Raw genomic sequence first — 16,488 nt, 5'->3', positions numbered from 1 at the left:
TACCGACCGACATCGTCTTCTTACGCTCCCGCAAGGCCTTCGATGTGAGCGATTGGCAGTCGACACAGTCGTCCGTATCATGGTCCTCCCCGAGGCAACAGAGGCAAGCGTCCTGCGTATCCGTCAGCGACATCTTGGACCCGCACACCTGACACTTCTTAAACCGGGACCGCGGGGTGGAAGAAGCCGAAGACATCATACAAGTAACAATGAAGAAACAGGTTCGAAGAACCGAAAGAACAGGATTCAGTAGAATCGAGGCACGCCGAGATCTCTGAAGCGAACACGTTCGCGGAAAAAACTGGGGCTACGGGTGTCGTGCGTCATACTTATAACATCTGGTGACGTCGGCTCGACGGAAGCCCTCGAGGACAGCGTATCGACGTCATCGACGCAGTGAAAGGGGGCCCCCAGGGGTCCCTCACGTCTATGGAAACAAGGCAAGTCACCACACACGATAGATACACCAGAAACGAGGTTGTATTCCCAAAGCTAGAGTTTATTGCAAAGCAAATAGTCTCAGTTGGCCAACTCGGTCTCACGCCCCGCGACGTGTATCTCTAGACCTCCAGGTACGGAAGAGAGTGAATTACGTACATCAGTTACAAATATACAAAATGCATATCATACAATCAGCTGTGACATGTTTAACACCCCCCTTAAGTGGGTTTCTTTGAACTCGGTGTGATGATGGACACTTTCGACAATTATGACACCTTCAAATATCTATTCTAGTAACAATATGCAATTTTGCAAGTGTGGAGGCATCTTTTAGTTGTTGAACAGAACACAGTGCTTCTGTTCTTGGAAGCGAGCTACATACGGGGGAAGAGTCACATTCCAGACCTAGCTATCTGTGAGGTGCTATTCGTGTCCTGGGTGTTACACCTTTTCAGCGATGGCAATTGAGACGACAATGGTCTTTATGCAGTTCCAGCTTTCGCCGATATTTCAAGATGGCGACGTGCTCCAGACACAGGAGAAGTGACGGTCGAGTCTTTGCACGTCCTCTTGGTACGCGATCAGAGGATCACATGACTGAATTTAAGGACCGAAACTCCTCTCTCTTGTGCGTCGCTTCTGTTTTCCAAGACGCTTCGTAAGTTCGCTACTTCAATCTTTGCCTCAGACTTTGTTCGAATACCTAGAACTCCACTTTAATCCTTCTTGCTGTCTTCCTTCCTACTTAGCAATCCTTCGGAAATTTCCCCTCGAGCGGCGGTTTTTCTACCGGGCTCAGCTGTCTTCAGGTCTCTGCCTTTGCGGTTGCCCCTTCTCCGACCCAAGTCCCTCTTTGAGCCACCCATCCTTTTTGACCGAGTAAGTCCTGTTTCTTGTACCAATCTTCCCTATTCCTCTTTAGCCTTCTCTCTCTCATCCTTGTGATATCCTTGTACTTATTTAGGAATCTTTCTCGAGTCCATTGGGTGAATCCTCCTTTTCGGCTAACAAGACCGGCATTCCCTAAACACAGATTCCCGTAGTGACTAGAAGAATTGTAAGTGTAATTCTTCTTCAACTGAATTCTTTCTCTGAGTCAGTCTATCTCTTCCTTACCTGTCCATTCCTTGTTATATAGGCACTGTGAATCCTGCAACACCAGCCATCCAGAGATGAGCGAATCCTCCAGAAGCACTCTCGAGAACTCCCAGGGTTCTTCTCCCCCCCCCCGAGGTTTTCCATGGGGTTCCTGTCTCTCTCGCTTTGGTTTTTCTACAATCTTCGGAGTAGGGGGAGCAGGGGTCTCGGAGATCCTTACAGTCGTCCATTTCTGCTCCGGAGGATCGCCATCAATTCAGGTTAGTGACAGAAATTTGAATCTTTCCTCTACCAATCATCAACATTATAATACTGGGAGCCGGCACACTCTACAGGGCTCGGTGAAGGGGGGCCGTAAGAAGAGCATAATTCAAGCCTTTAGCTGCTTTATTCTAACATATTCTACCATATAACGAGACTGGCTGGCAGCTGTGAAATGATTAAATGCCCTGCGGCTCTGCTTCAAGGCTACATTCGGGAAGGAGCCGGGCATTCCTTCCCGGCCCTGCCTACGTTGTGTTTCAACAAACTCTTATTAGCCCCCGCGGCCCTGCGGCCTTGTCCTTTCACGTTCATTCAGACAACAATATTAATAGTCGAGCAGTGTAAGCAGAAAATGTGCTGCGAAGCAATTTGAACAGAAAGCAATGAGCAATTGTTAGAAAACAAAATGGTGATCCTTGTTACATCAAAATGGCCGTTCATTGGTAAACTCGGAAACCTGTATTTCTATCGTTTCGTGCATGAGACGGTTGGCCCACGGCCACCAAAATATGTTTGCCGTCAATCATGAGAGGTGTCCATTTTTCTAGACTGACAGCCGGACGCAGAAGCTGAAAGATTTTCCGAAGCAGCACAGCTGTGGTGATTACTGTTATAGATATGGAATACGTCTGAAGACCCAATCCCCTCGAAATTATTATACTGAGTCATTACTCATTTTCATGTATAAAGAGCACTAAGCCCAGAGGCATCAAGGCACTGGTTACGTACCTTACAGGTTACAGAGTTAAAACAGCATGTGAAAACGGTATGCAGTGATTATGACTAATAACAAAATAAATAATATGATTACAACGAACCGAAAATAACAAATTGTAAAATAACAAATTTGGAAAAAAACTAATAAAGGCGTTGGAGTGGGAATAGTGGCTTTGGGGCGGGGGGTATTAGGAACAAAAAAAGGGGGGGTTCTTGGGGTGTGGGGGGCACTCCACCAAAAACAACGAAAAATGAATTTGTTATTTTGGAATTCAGTATTATGGTATTAGTTGTAAAGGGAATAGTTATTTTGGATTTGTTAAAATCACATGTAACCCTGAAAACAGATGAAATGAACAGTTCAGGCAAAAGGAACAAGTTACTTACCTGTAACTGTTGTTCTCCAGCATGTGTCTGGCATGGATTCATATGCTCATGAATAAAGAATACATAGCAGTACACACATGCACAACCACGGGAGGTGGCAAGGCTCAACAGAAGCAATCTGTTACCTCCTCAAAAGGCTCACCTTCAAGCAAACAGGTTTGCGCAGCACTGCTTGGCCGACTCTGAACTCCTCCCTGGAATCCCTGTCGACGTAGTAGAATTTCGTGAAGGTGTGCGTAGACCTCCACGCAGTAGCCCTCCAGATGTCCAGCAGGAGCACACCAGACAGGAACACCGTTGTAGCAGCGATCGCTCTAGTGGAATGGGCTCTCTGACAACCAGGCAGCTGTCGGTTGGCCAACCGTTGACAGTGGGTGATCCAGCCGGAGAGCCACCTGGAAATGGAAGCCTTGGACAAGGCCTTCCCATGGTTCACAGGACCCAAGTTCACAAAAAGCTGAGAAGTTTTCCGGAAACCTTTTGTGCGGGCCACATAAAACCTCAGCACTCTAGCCCCATCCAGCGAGTGCAAAGTCCTTTCAGCCGGCGACAAAGATGTCGGAAAAACCACAGCTAACACCAAGGGCTCATTTAGATGAAAGTGTGGCGGAACCTTGGGCATGAAAGAGGGGTGCGTCCGCACCACCACCCTCATCTCGTGGAAAGTCAGGTAAGGTAGCTTAAAAGATAGGGCCTGGATCGCAGCCACTCGTCGTGCAGAGGTGATGGCCATGAGAAAAGCCATCCTTCATGACAGACACTTGAGTGGAACAGAATGCATAGGCTCGAAAGGGGGTCCCATGAGCCTGGTAAGTACCACATTGAGCTCCCAAACCAAGCCTTCACCGGCGGGAACAAGCGGAATAGTCCTTTTGATGAATTACTTGACCAACGGTGCGACCACACGGGTCGTCCTGGGGATCTAGTGTAGCAGCAGATAGCTACCAGATGAACCTTGATGGAGGCGTGAAATAAAGAAGTATCTGAGGGGCTGTGAACCTCAAAGGATCGATCTTCTGTGAACGGCACCAAATAGCGAATCTCTTCCATCTGAGTCTGTAGCATTTCAAGGTAAAAGAAGCTCTGGCGATCACCTCCTTGCAGTCCGCCGGAAGATGGTAACCCCCGAATTCTAATGTTGCAGGAGCCAGGGCTTCAGGTTCAGCAATCCTGTGTCGTGGTGCAGAATTGCGCCTCCTTCCATGGCGATAAGATCTGCAACCACTGGTAGCATGACTGGAGGGGATGCCGACATGCTCAGAAGGTCCGGGTACCAGATCTGCCTTGGCCACCTTCGTGCGACGAGGATCATCCTGCACCGGCACCGTATGAGTTGATTGATGACTCGAAGTGGCAACGGAGGGAACACATACGAAACAAGCCGTCCCAGGAGAATGAGACTGCGTCCCCCATGCTCCCCGGCTGAGGAAACCTGCTGGCGGACCTCCGGCAGTTGTGTTCGTCGCCGTCGCAAACAGATTGATCTGGGGATTGCCCCATTTGCGGAAAAGGTAGTCCACTTGATCCTGTTGAAGCTCTCACTCATGGCAAGAGCGCAGCTCCCTGCGGAGAGAGTCGGCGATGGTGTTCTTTACTCCTGCCAGGTGAACCAGAATGAGGAACATCCCTGGGTGACGGCCCAGTGCCATAATTCCTGCGCCTCTTTGGAGAGCGCTAGGGATCTGGTGCCCCCCTGCTTCCGGATGTAAAACACTTTGGTGGTATTGTCCGTGAAGACCCTCACCATCTTGCTCCCTTGAGGGATGGCAGAAACGACAGGAGGGCCCAAAACACCGCCTGTAGTTCCAGGACGTTGATGTCTAACATCTTCTCCGGTAACCAAAGGCCCCTGGCGTGAAAGCAGCCGGTGTGAGCTCCCCATGCTTACAGGGAGGCGTCCGCAGTGACCGTCTACTGGTAGGTGGTGTCTGGAAATCCACCTCATCGCCCAATGGAACTCCATGTCGAGCACGATCTTGTCCTGGAAGCCTCCAGACACCTGAACCCAACAGGAGTAGAGGAACTCCTGTAGCTGGTGCTTCTACAACCTGCAGAGTCGAATGGGGTAAATGCATGACGGCATCATGCAGAGAAGAGACTTGATGGCCCTCACTGTGGCAATCTCCAGTGCCAACAGCCATTACACCTTGCCCAAGATGGCTGCTATCCTCTCCTCCGACGGCACCGCCAGGCACGTCACTGTGTTGGTCCGGGATCGCAGGAACAGGGTGTCCTGCAATGGAGTCAAGCAGGACTTGGCATAATTCACTGAGAACCCCAGATCCATCAGTAGTCTAACGGTCCTCGCTGTGTGGTTGACGGCAATGTCCCTTGAACTGGCTTGGATGAGCCAGTTGTCCAAGTAAGGGTAGACGAGGATCCCTTGCAGTCGTAGATGGGCCACCACCGGAGCCAGGCACTTTGTGAAGACTCTGGGCACCGGCTTCAGCCTGAAGGGAAGGGCCTTGAATTGGTAATGCCTCCCTTGAACTACGAAGTGCAGAAACTTGTGGTGTCCTTTGTGGATGGGGGATGTGGAAGTACGCATCCTCCAGGTCCAACAACAACACAAAGTCTCCCTCTTCCTGTTGTCTGAGCACGTGTGGAAGAGCGACCATCCTGAACTTCTGGCATCTTATGTATTTGTTCAGTCGTCGTAGGTCTTCTTTCATACGAGGAAGTACCTTGAGTATACTCCGGAGCCCCAGAGCCACTTTGGAACCAGCTCCATCGCCCCAATTCGTAACATGGACCACACTTCCAGCAGCAGCTGAGGGATGTGGTTTTCCTGCCGGGCCACCAGTGGTATTCGCGGACACTTCTGTTAGAACTCTAAGGTGTGTCCATGGGCGAGAGCGTCCAGCATCCATCTGTCGGTGGAGATGGTCTACCACACGCCAACGAAGTTCGCCAGCCGGCCTCCCACCGGGTGCACGGGTGGGGCCCGACGTTCTGGTCAGTTCAATCATGTTTGGAGGTCGACGGGCCATTCTGCGGTCCCAGATGACGACGTCCGTTCCCGAAGGACTTGCCGTGACCCCTGTTGGCTTCCTGGATCGAGGAGCAGGGGGTTGGTGGTAAGAGGAGGAACCCCAGCTGAAACATTTTCAACGACCTGAAGGTCTTCCCTCCTGAGGAACGAAAGGACGTCCGTTGTTGCTGCAGGGTGCCTAGGGCATGTGCCATCTCTGTGTCTGCCTTGACGGCCTGAAGCGACTCATCCACTGTATTTCCGAACAGGTTCTCCCAATCAAAGGGCACGTCCAAAACCCTTGTCTGGACCGCCTGCCTAAATTTGGTGGCCTTTAGCCAGCCACCACGACAAATGCGGACTCCATTTAGCATTTGGCAGAAAGCTGTGTCTGCAATGTCCAGTGCCACCATAATGGCATGGTCCAACGCCACCTGGCCTTCTTGAAGTATCTCCAAAGCCTCCACCCGTTTGTCCTCGGGAAGGAAATCCGGCAGTGGGGGCAACTTCAACCACAACTCCCGGTTGTAACTGGCCATGATCACGAGGGCGTTGGCGGCCTTGATCGTCGTCGCCGCAGAGTAGATAACCTTCCTACCCATCGAATCCAGCTTCTTTGAGAGGGCGCCGGGTAAGCTGGGATCCTCCTCTGTATCTCCGACACCAGAGTGCGGAGGGTGAACAGAATGTCCATTGAGATGTCCCTAGGCGGTATCTAGGGTGTAGGGATGGCAGGCGCTGGGGTCTAGTCATCCTGGGGCCCCTCATCATGGTCTCGTGGACGGTATCCCCATCATCGTCACCCCCCGTCATGGGGTAAATCTCTGGCGTTAACCTCGTCGTCATCACCCTCATGGACGGTGTGGACTGAGATAATCTCCTCTTCTGAAGAAATGTCTGTACTCTACAGACCTTCAACATCCCCTATCCCCTTTCTTTGGGTACAGAGGGGTCGGTCCAGGGCTGAGGTCCGGCATCCTCTTTTCTGGCGTCTTTTCCACAGGGATGCTTGACACCTACCTCCTGGGAGGAAGAGACACCCTGGCCGTCGCCTGGGCACCCTGCGGGTCCGCCACTGCATCCTTCAAAAGCAACACCACAACCACCACAAGGGAGAACAACGGCTTTGCATGGTGCACCTGGGCCTTCATGGAGAGGCTGGGCCCTTTGTCCGGTTTGGCCTTTTCCTTCGTGGCCAAGTCGGATGCCTTGTCCTGCTTGGCCTTCTCCTTCAGGGCCTTGTCAGACCCCTTTTCTTCTTGGCCCTTCTCCGTCGTGGGTGGGTCAGACACTGCACCCTGCCAGCCTTCTCCTTGGCCTTCTCCAGATTCTCTCTCAACTTGTCCGGAGTGATTGAATTCTTCTTGGACGACAATCCAGAGTGGCGGCTGGAGACCGAAGCTGATGGAGGACGATAACGCCCTGACCCGTTGCGGGACCCGCAGCAGCAGTGACCCCGACGGAAGCAGACTTGCAGTGCTTGGCCTTGGGTTGGGCCCCCACGGGTGGAGCGCCCTCAATGGACTTAGAAGCCCGCTCAGGTTTCCCGGATATGGGAGAGGCATGCCCCTGTGTGGCAACCGGGGTAGAGGCCTTGGACTGCAACCACGCTTGCAAACGTTGGTGTCGATCCCTCAACGTGCGCTTCGAGAAGCCATGGCAAAAACGCACAAACTTCCTCCTTGTGCGTTGGGTGCAAGCAATACAGGCACTGGGAATGCTTGTCGTCCATGTACACATTCCGCAAACTGCAGTCGGAGCAGAGCTTAAAGAGGGAAGTCCCGTCCTTCTCGTCCGACATGATCCACACGGTGTAGGCCTGAAGAATCGTCTGGAAGCCTCCAAGAACAACACTGGATGAAAATAGCCCTTGAGGGGCAGTGAAAAAAAATCCAAAAACAGGTCCCCGTTAGCCAGATGGATGATTGACGGAGCACATGGGCTCGATTGACCAAAAAATAGAGTTTAACTCTCAAAAAGCAAAACACGCAGCAAAAAGCTTGAAAAGCAAAGCACAAGGACTCCCAACACTTGAACGTGCGGTAAAATTCTGAAGATGGCTGCCTGGTAGAGGGCAGTCATTGGCTAGGGGCAGTATTACCCAAAGTTCAGTAATTGGTTGTTAGGAGAAAGACAATACAGAAATTTAACAGATTTTTTCTTTTACTGAGGATTCACAGCCTGACGACGGGGAATATTCATGAGCATGTGAATCCATGCCAGAACCCATGAGAAGTAATGTCATTTTGTGATGCGAGTCTTGCCATAGTCACATCTTGGGTAAAAAAACCTGGTCTTAAACTGCTTACGGAAAGCCCAGCAAGATTGTTCCACTCTTAGGTCAAAAGGTAAGGCATTCCAATTCTTAGAAGCAATAACTGAGAAGCTCAGTCCCCCAGCTCTCTGAAGACTGAATCTAGGAGCAGTCAGGCAGTGGGTTTAAGGGGTACAAGTAGGTTTGGCTGATTGTACCTTAGTGATTTTTTGAGAGGTATTTAGGGCCTGTTTTTTCAATAGGAATTTATGTGTGATGGCAAGCGTTTAAAGATAATCCGCACAAGGACCGGAAGCCAGTGCGCCTTCTTTCTGGCGGCAGAAATATACTCTTGTCTTGGTATAGTCAGTGCCGCCCTGAGGGCATTGTTTTGTATAACCTGCAATTTGTTAATATTGCGGGCGGAAAAGCCGGGAAACAGGCCATTGCAATAATGCAATCTGGAGCCTATGAGTGCCCAGGCAATGGTAAAACAGCTGTCCGTAGAAACAAGGGTCTACAGGCAATGATTAGCTTCCTGCAGCTCTGCAGGTCTCACTGTTCCTGATCCTCAGTCGTGGGGACAAGAGGGAGGGGACTCCTGCAATGCACAGGGACGGTCAAAACACGCAACCGGCAAACTTCACTTTCAGTGACCGCTCAGTGTTTCAGCTCCTCTAGTCTACCGCAAATAGCAACACAGCGGTTCCTGGCTGTCGAGATGGACTTTCTTTGCTTCTGGGGTCCCGCACTCTGTTGAGGGGGCTCAAGCTCGGTTGGTCTTGGTTCCTGGGAGTCCGGAGGATCTTCCTGAAGCTCTAGGCCAGCTTAAAAGCAACGGACACAATCTGGTGTTCCTCTCCATGGCTATACGGTTTACAGCAGCAACTTTGTGGAAATTCAACCAGCTCTGAGATGGTTTACTTTGGAGTTGATTGGTCCCACCAACTCAAGGGGAGAAGTTGTCCTTGCTCCGTCGATGCGAACTTGGTGTTTCGGCACTGCAGCAGGGCTTCACCGGGCAAACAACGGTTCAGGAGTTGCAGCAGGCATCCTCTTTCGGGCACCTCCCTCACTTCCTGCCTACCCCAGACACCTTGGAGCCAGAGGTGGGCTTCACTCGTGAATCCCGCCGAAGACAAAATGAACAAAAAGACCAAACCTGGTTTGGCACGCAGAGTAAATCTCAAGAGGGACCTTTCCACACAGAAATGGTGAAAAAAGAAGACCAATGCCATTTTGACAAAAATGGCACCCTGTGTGCTTAACCTCAGCTGCGAAAGCAGCCTGTGGTAAATACACACCATGGTAGTTGAAACAAAACCACTGCCACCAGCCGTTCAGTGAGAAAAGGGTAACATAAAAATCTTACATGAGAAGCTAGACAAAGGATACTAGTAACCTCTCCAGCAGCCGATTGTAAGATAGTGTGTGCTGGGTCTAGAAAGTTACAATGGTAAGTAAAGTAAAGTTCACTTTACTGTTCTCGGAAACAGTAGATTATCCCAGAGAAGGTATTTAAACATTTGGGAAATCTGAAAGACTTCCCGATGTCACTGCACTGAAGGTGCTATGTGACACAATGTAAAAGATGATGCTTGTGGAGTTTGTCAGACGCCACAACCAAAAGAAACATTGTTTTCAAAATCACATTAAAATACATGAGAGAGGGGGGGAAAAGGGTCTCACTCTCTCCAGGTTAAAAAAATCAAGTCCTCAAAATCCAGCAAACTTGCTGGGGGTCTCAAAGGTGGAAGGAATTTGCACATTTCTGAGAATTCTTCCTAACAGCTGCGGATGATGCAATGGCATTGACCTGCCTCGTTAGCCACAGGGTGGAGGTTAGGTAAACGCCTAGCTTCGCAACATCAACTGAGACTGGGATGGTGAAGCCATCATTGACAAAAGATGTGCATGCATCGTTATGCTGGTTTAGTGAAGTTTGAGACCCGATCAAGAGGATCTCAGTTTTATCATCATTGAGAGATAGCAAATGGGAGGCCATCCAGCTTGGTAGACGGAGTGCAGAGTACTTGAGTCAGTAGCGTAGTTGCCTGTTAATGGGAGGAGTAGTTGTGTATCATCTGCATAGTTGGTGTAGGATATACCCTAGTCATCTAGGAGATTAACAAAGGGGCTTAGTGAAGATGTTGTTCAAGGTAGATGACACACAGGAGCCTTGGGGGACCCTGCAAGTGACAGGGGCTGGGGGGTTTGGAGGGCAGAGACAGTGGCTGAGAAGACGCTCATAGATCTGCTAGTTAAAAAAGAGGTGATCCATGCTATGGCTTCTGGCTCGGTTTTGTTAGAGCCCTTTCCTGTTAGAACTGATGGGCCTTAATCCAATGTATGTATTTTACACCAGTAAATGATAGTTCGCTTGCAGCAGGTCAGTCTCAAGTCTTCTGTTGCCCCATCAGTCTGATAATTGGATATCACAGAGTTAACTATGCAAGTGAAGCAAATTGATATGAACACAATTAAATGAAAACATTGCGCTACCAATCCAGGTCAAGTAAGTCGATACAAAGTGCTAATTTCTGAATACGTTTATATTCATTTTAACATAATGAAGAGAAATTAAAAAAGATATTTGAAAATATATTCTGTGAGAAAATGTTAATATAATGTGCACTTTTCAACTAGTTCCCGAAATTCGGTAAGGCTCTTTGAACCACTGCAACTGGAGCCTTCAGAGTCTACAAAACAAGAATCCCTAGATAAAACTCTCCACATAAAGTTTCAAACAAAGTATTGGCATTTTAATAAAGCTCTTCCAGTAGTAAGTAGCAGATAGCCTTCACCTGTAAAAGTAAGGCACCTGAACATGCAACTTGATATTTTATGGATGACTTTAACAACTACTTCACTACAATCACTATTTTTGGTATTGACAAACCTTTTCTAATGTACTAAGGTCCATTGCATGGAAGATATATTCTGCATAATCAGGATGCTGGTCCAACGAAACCGGCTTTTGAAATGGTTCTGTCTGTAAAGAAAAGAAATCTGATGTCAATTGTACAGTTTTCTATTCCTTGCCATTGGATACTGATACTCGAACATTACCTTCTGTAGTTGATAGATTAGAAATGTCACACTTCTGAAAGAATTAATTGAAATGATTGATAATCTGACTATATATATAGGCATCACCAATTCATTGAGTAGCACAATCCCATTTTAACCAGTTGTACCCCTGCTGTTGAAATCTATGTACGATCTACAGGTCAGATGTTAAAATTCCAGCAAGGCAACTCAGGCTTTCATCATTTTTCGAGGTTGAGTAGCAACTTAGAATATTTAGTACATGCAATTATTAGTACCATTCTATGTACAGTGCTTTGGCAAAAACACAAATTATTATTTGCAACATTCTTCAATTTAACTAGTAAATCGCACTGGACACTTTGGTTATATTATCTTACATTAAATTTTCCCTGTGATGAGAATAGGATATGGGTAAACACTTAAAAACTTAAAGCAGATATTTTGAAAATAAAGGAGGGACACTGCCTAAACTGACACCTTTTCCAGATCACAGATTACTATACACAACATCACTGTTGGGGCAGAATTCAATTTTTTGGGGTTCTGAACTCTTATTTTATGGGACCCTACTCTTCTTGCTTTTTCCCCCTACTTAATTTTTTTTATTTACTTTGGTGGGCAGAAGGACTTCTGTTGAAGTCCCCCTGCCACTACATCCCTTTTTTCTATACTTAAGGTATATGGAATTGGTTCACCCATAAGGTACCCAGTTCTAGGGGTCCTCTTGTGCCTCCTATTTCTGCCCTACAGTGATTTTATCAGCCTACATTTTTTGTGGGGGTAGACTGGTGATAGCTAATATTTAGTTTTGGCTTCACCAGGGGTGCAGGCCGAATTACCACACTAGTAGCCCAATGTAACTATGATAGCCATTGGGGTACAAATGGGTCTTTTAAGTCCGACTGTCGGGCATTTTGTTTAGGAGGCTTCCTTTGTTCAGGGTAACCATGTGGCAGGCCTTAAAATGGCCGTTTGCCAAATGGGATCTTTGTGATCCTTAGATGGCAGCCACCATGATGGTCTTGACTGGTTTAGACCGGTTCCTGGCCCTGGGCAGGTCACACTTCCTGTGGGGTTGGACCTGAGAGTTTGGCAGTTGGAGGCCAACCTGATTGTTTGGCCACCAAAACCTTCGTTTTAATCTGCATTTTTAGGGACCCCTCTGGCCATACTGGCTGGATGCAGTGGCCCGGGCACAGCTCCGGTTTGTATTCTTGGCTGCTGGGTGCCTTTCGTGAGATTAACCAGGTTACTCACCGCAGTGACCACCTTACTCCTAGTCCATAGTCCCCTTTCCTCCATACTTATGGGGACATCTCTCCGTCCTGTGGGACGGGACCGGAGCACTTTGTAAAAAGCATCCAAAACATTTGTTTTCAAAAATGTGTCTGTCCTCTCTTGCGTGGGGCCCGGCACGCGGCCGTAACCCCGCCCCCCTTTTCTCCGCCCCGTGCATCGCCCATCAGTCCTTTTCTATCGCAAGGTCAGAGACCTATTATCAATAGCGGAGGAACCTTATTAGAGAGGACGGCGGGCGGGCGTATGGAGGAAAGAGGCAGAGGCAGGAAGTCGCAAGCTCTCATGTTGTGCCTTGGAATCTCGAGAGCATCCCCCAGAGAGGAGGCTCCCAGGCCCCCTCTGGAGGCAAACGGAGGAAGCTTCTTGTTTACCGCCGAAACGAAGAGGTCCACCTCCGGTGTGCCCCAACGCAAGAAAATCCATGAGAGGATCTCTGCCTTCAACTCCCACTCGTAGCTGACAGCTGTCCTCCAGCTGAGGGCATCCGCTGTGACATTCAGCTGGCCCGGGATGTGCACTGCAAGCAGCCAAACACCATGAAGCACAGCCCACTCCCAAATCTGGATGGACAGGTCCACGAGAGGGGGAGACTTTGTTCCCCCTTGCTTGTTGATGTAATACATCGACACCACATTGTCCGTGCGTATGCGGACCACCTTATTGGCTATGATCGGTTTGAACACCCTGAGCGCTAGGAAGATTGCCAGAAGCTCTAAATGATTTATGTGGAGGAGCTTGTCCTGAGGCGACCAGAGAATTGAGACCTGAAGAGGATCTAACGTCGCACCCCACCCCAGGGGGGAGGAGTCTGTCATGATCATCACCGGAGGGGCTGGGTCCTGAAACCCTGCACCCACCGACAGGTTGCTGAGAGAAGACCACCATTCCAGGTCAACCCTCATGGAAGCCGGAATCATTATCAGCTTGGAATCCGGGTCCATAGCCTGACGCCAAGAACTCCGAAGAGCCATCTGGGTCTGCCTCATCTTGAGACGAGCAAGAGGAAGAGCCAACACGCACGAGGCCATGAGGCCCAGAAGCCTCTGGAACCACCAGGCCGACATGCTCTCTGAATGCGCAAACATCTGACACGTGGCTATCAGATCCGTCATCCTGTCCCCGGTCAGGAACACTCTGCAGTCGATCGTGTTCCAGCGAAAACCCAGGAAAATTAAGTCCTGCGAGACCGTCATGGAAGATTTCCGCCAGTTCACCGACAGCCCAAGATGGAACAGGAGCTGAAGGTTTCAAGGAGTCCCCCCCCCCCTTCTCACCTGGGTCCGTTCTTTGCTGGAGTCCTTGGTCGTTGCCTTCTTGCGGATGGACCTGGTTTTGAACAAGGCTGCCCGAGTCTCTTCCGACTCCAGAGTGCGTTCAGTTTCCGGGACGAGGGTCCTGGAATCCGGGGAACTAAGAAAGGTGCAACTAGCACACGAGTCCAGGAAATAGGAGGAAAGGAAGGGGCAGGAACGGGTAGATAGACAGGTACAAGGAAACAATACCGCGAGCTACGGGACACACGTCGGATCGCTACTTTGCAATAGCATTGAGACGCGCGGAGTCGCGGAAGGCGTGGTCTATTAATAGAATACTTTACGTCCAGCGCGTGGAGCGAGAAAGAGGTTTCACGCTGGACGACCATGTTGGGAGTCTTACGGAGTGCAAGCCCTGTTGTGACAAGGACCAGGTAGTCCAAAAGGGACGTGTTCTGTAGTTCATGACAGAAGGAGAGACTGAAGATTGCCCGCTGCTTTCAACGGACAATGGCTGCGTAAGAGCCAGCCGTCCCCATACGGATACACATGGATACCCTGCAGACGAAGAAAGGCCGCAATCACCGACATCATCTTTGTGAAAACACGCGGCTCTGAGCTGAGGCCAAAAGGAAGCTCCCGAAACTGGAAGTGCTCCTCTCCCAAAGAGAAATGGAGATATCTCCTGTGTGGATTCCAAATCAGAATATGCATGTACGCATCCTGAAGATCCACCACACTGAGCCAATCGCCCGTCTGCAAGGAGGACCGTATCTGGCTGGGCGTGATCATCTTGAATTTCTCTTGGGGTAGGAAAAGATTGAACTGGGAAAGGTCTAGGATGGTGCGCAGGCCAGCCTGGTTGGGTTTGGGCACTGTAAACAGCCGGGAGTAGAAGCCCTCGCCTCGTTCCCCGAGGGGAACGGGTTCCACAGCTCTGAGGTCCAGAAGTCTCTGAACCTCGGCTTTGAGGGAGGAGCCCGACAGCTGAAAAGGAGGTCGGAAGGGTAGGGTAGGGAGTAGGGGTAAGCGGAAGCCCGCCCGAGCGACTGACAAGACCCATCTGTCTTCGGTGATGGTCTGCCACGCCTCCCAATGAGACGCAATGCGTCCTTCCACCAGGGTCTCGTGCGAGCGCGGAGAACTCTCATTTTGTAGGTTTTTCGGTGGTATTGCCACCTGAACCTGAGGAGGAGGCTGAGGAGCGGGAGAAATACCGAGTCTGGTTATTCCCCAAAGGGGTAACCACTCTGCAAGATTTCCGGTCAACAAAGCCCATAACGCCAGAGGAGGGTCGGCTTTGCGACAACGGTCTCTGGGTTTTGAAAGGGGTCTTAACAAGGACCGACAAGGACTTAGCTGTCGGAGTGCTATCCTTCGTCTTGGTGAGCTCTACATCTGTTGTAGAATGAAAGAGCTCCTTACCATCAAACGGAAGGTCCAACGCCTTGTCCTGCACCTCTTTTGAAAATTTAGTGGCATGCAGCCACGCCTGCCGTGAGGTATCAACCCCCAGCATAAGGCCCTGAGCCGAGGTGTCTACGTGATGAGCCGCAGCCTCCAGGAGATCCTGGGCCAAGACCCCGGCGTTGTATAATCCTGCCTTAAAGTCTTCCAGCTTCTCGACCGGGATGAACTCCTCAAACTCCGACAGACCTTTCCACATCCGCATATTAGCCCCCACTAACACCAGTTCCCAGAACCTGAGTAGCCGTCGTGGAAGAGGATGCTGCAGGCCTGGACTGCAAAGTGGCCGCAGCCACCACTGTGGAGGAGGGGGCGGACAAGACAAGGCCACCTCTTCCGAAGAATGCAGCCTGTATCGTGCATCAATTTTCTTATTGACGAAAAGTCCAGAGTGTGGCTTTTCCCAGACCCTGCGGACCTCGGCCAGAACGTTCTTCTGCAAGAACAGGCCAGGACGCTTGAAAGGAGACAGGGTGAATGCCCCAGAAAGCACGCTCTCCTGCAGAGCGGGTGCCTCGGGCACCGGAACATCTAAGAAGCACATCATGTCCAGTACCCGGTCATGAAAAGCTCTAATAGAGCGGGGCAGGTCCTCGTTGTCCTGGTCGTCTTGCGCGTCATCCGACAGGTCAGGATCCTGCTGAACCGTGTCGGGCACTGCCTTGTCCACAGGGGACAATGGGGGCAAAGGCGGAAGAGACAGGGAAGGCACCGTAGGCAAGGGAGGCGCCAGCGGAACCACCGGAGGAACGGGTGGAGCCAGAGGCGCGGGCAGACATATCTCCCTAAAAAGCCCTTTGAAATATTTGCTCATGGGGTCGGTACGCATGAGCGTTTCAAATTTAGCGAAAAATGCGTCCTCTGGGGACTGCTTTGGAACCTGGGGAGGCCTCTCATGAGGAGAAAAATTCCAGGGACATAACTGGTAAGGGTGCCACACCGGCCCCTCCACCGACGTATCCACAATCCAATCAAAGGTGCCGACCCCGCAGGAAACTAAACATTATGGGGGAAGGGGCATCCGGGCGTTCCAATCATAAACTGGCCGATAAGGATGTGCACAAGAAACTATGTTCACCCACGGAACCAAGCCCTACACCTAAGGCCGATGGCGTAGTTGTACGGGTAGCACCCAAAATGGCCGCCACAGTCGTGGCGGGAACAGGCACCATTTTGTCATCGCCTGAGGTGATCTGCGGCACGTGCGGAAGTGATTCAGGGGTCCCCGTCGATGGATCAGGGGTCTTAACTTTAGCCTTAACATAAGGGACCTCGGCAGAGCCGGT

General features: G+C 50.3%; 1 protein-coding gene across 5 annotated transcripts in view; it reads right to left on the bottom strand.

The window, feature by feature from the left end:
• Positions 1 to 16,488, bottom strand: part of ZMYND8 (zinc finger MYND-type containing 8) — a 1,749,249-nt gene that overhangs the window by 1,371,172 nt on the left and 361,589 nt on the right. For all 5 annotated transcript variants that reach the window (XM_069651296.1, XM_069651297.1, XM_069651293.1 and 2 more), the window contains exon 6: positions 11,032 to 11,124. In XM_069651296.1, the coding sequence (XP_069507397.1) occupies positions 11,032 to 11,124 (93 nt within the window). The remainder of the gene's footprint in view (positions 1 to 11,031; positions 11,125 to 16,488) is intronic.

This window comes from Ambystoma mexicanum, chromosome 3p (genome assembly GCF_040938575.1).
Source record: "Ambystoma mexicanum isolate Mex_15411 chromosome 3p, UKY_AmexF1_1, whole genome shotgun sequence".
Taxonomy (NCBI): Eukaryota; Metazoa; Chordata; class Amphibia; order Caudata; family Ambystomatidae; genus Ambystoma; species Ambystoma mexicanum.
Note: the sequence above shows the minus strand (reverse complement) of the source record. Positions and strands in the feature narration are given on the sequence as shown.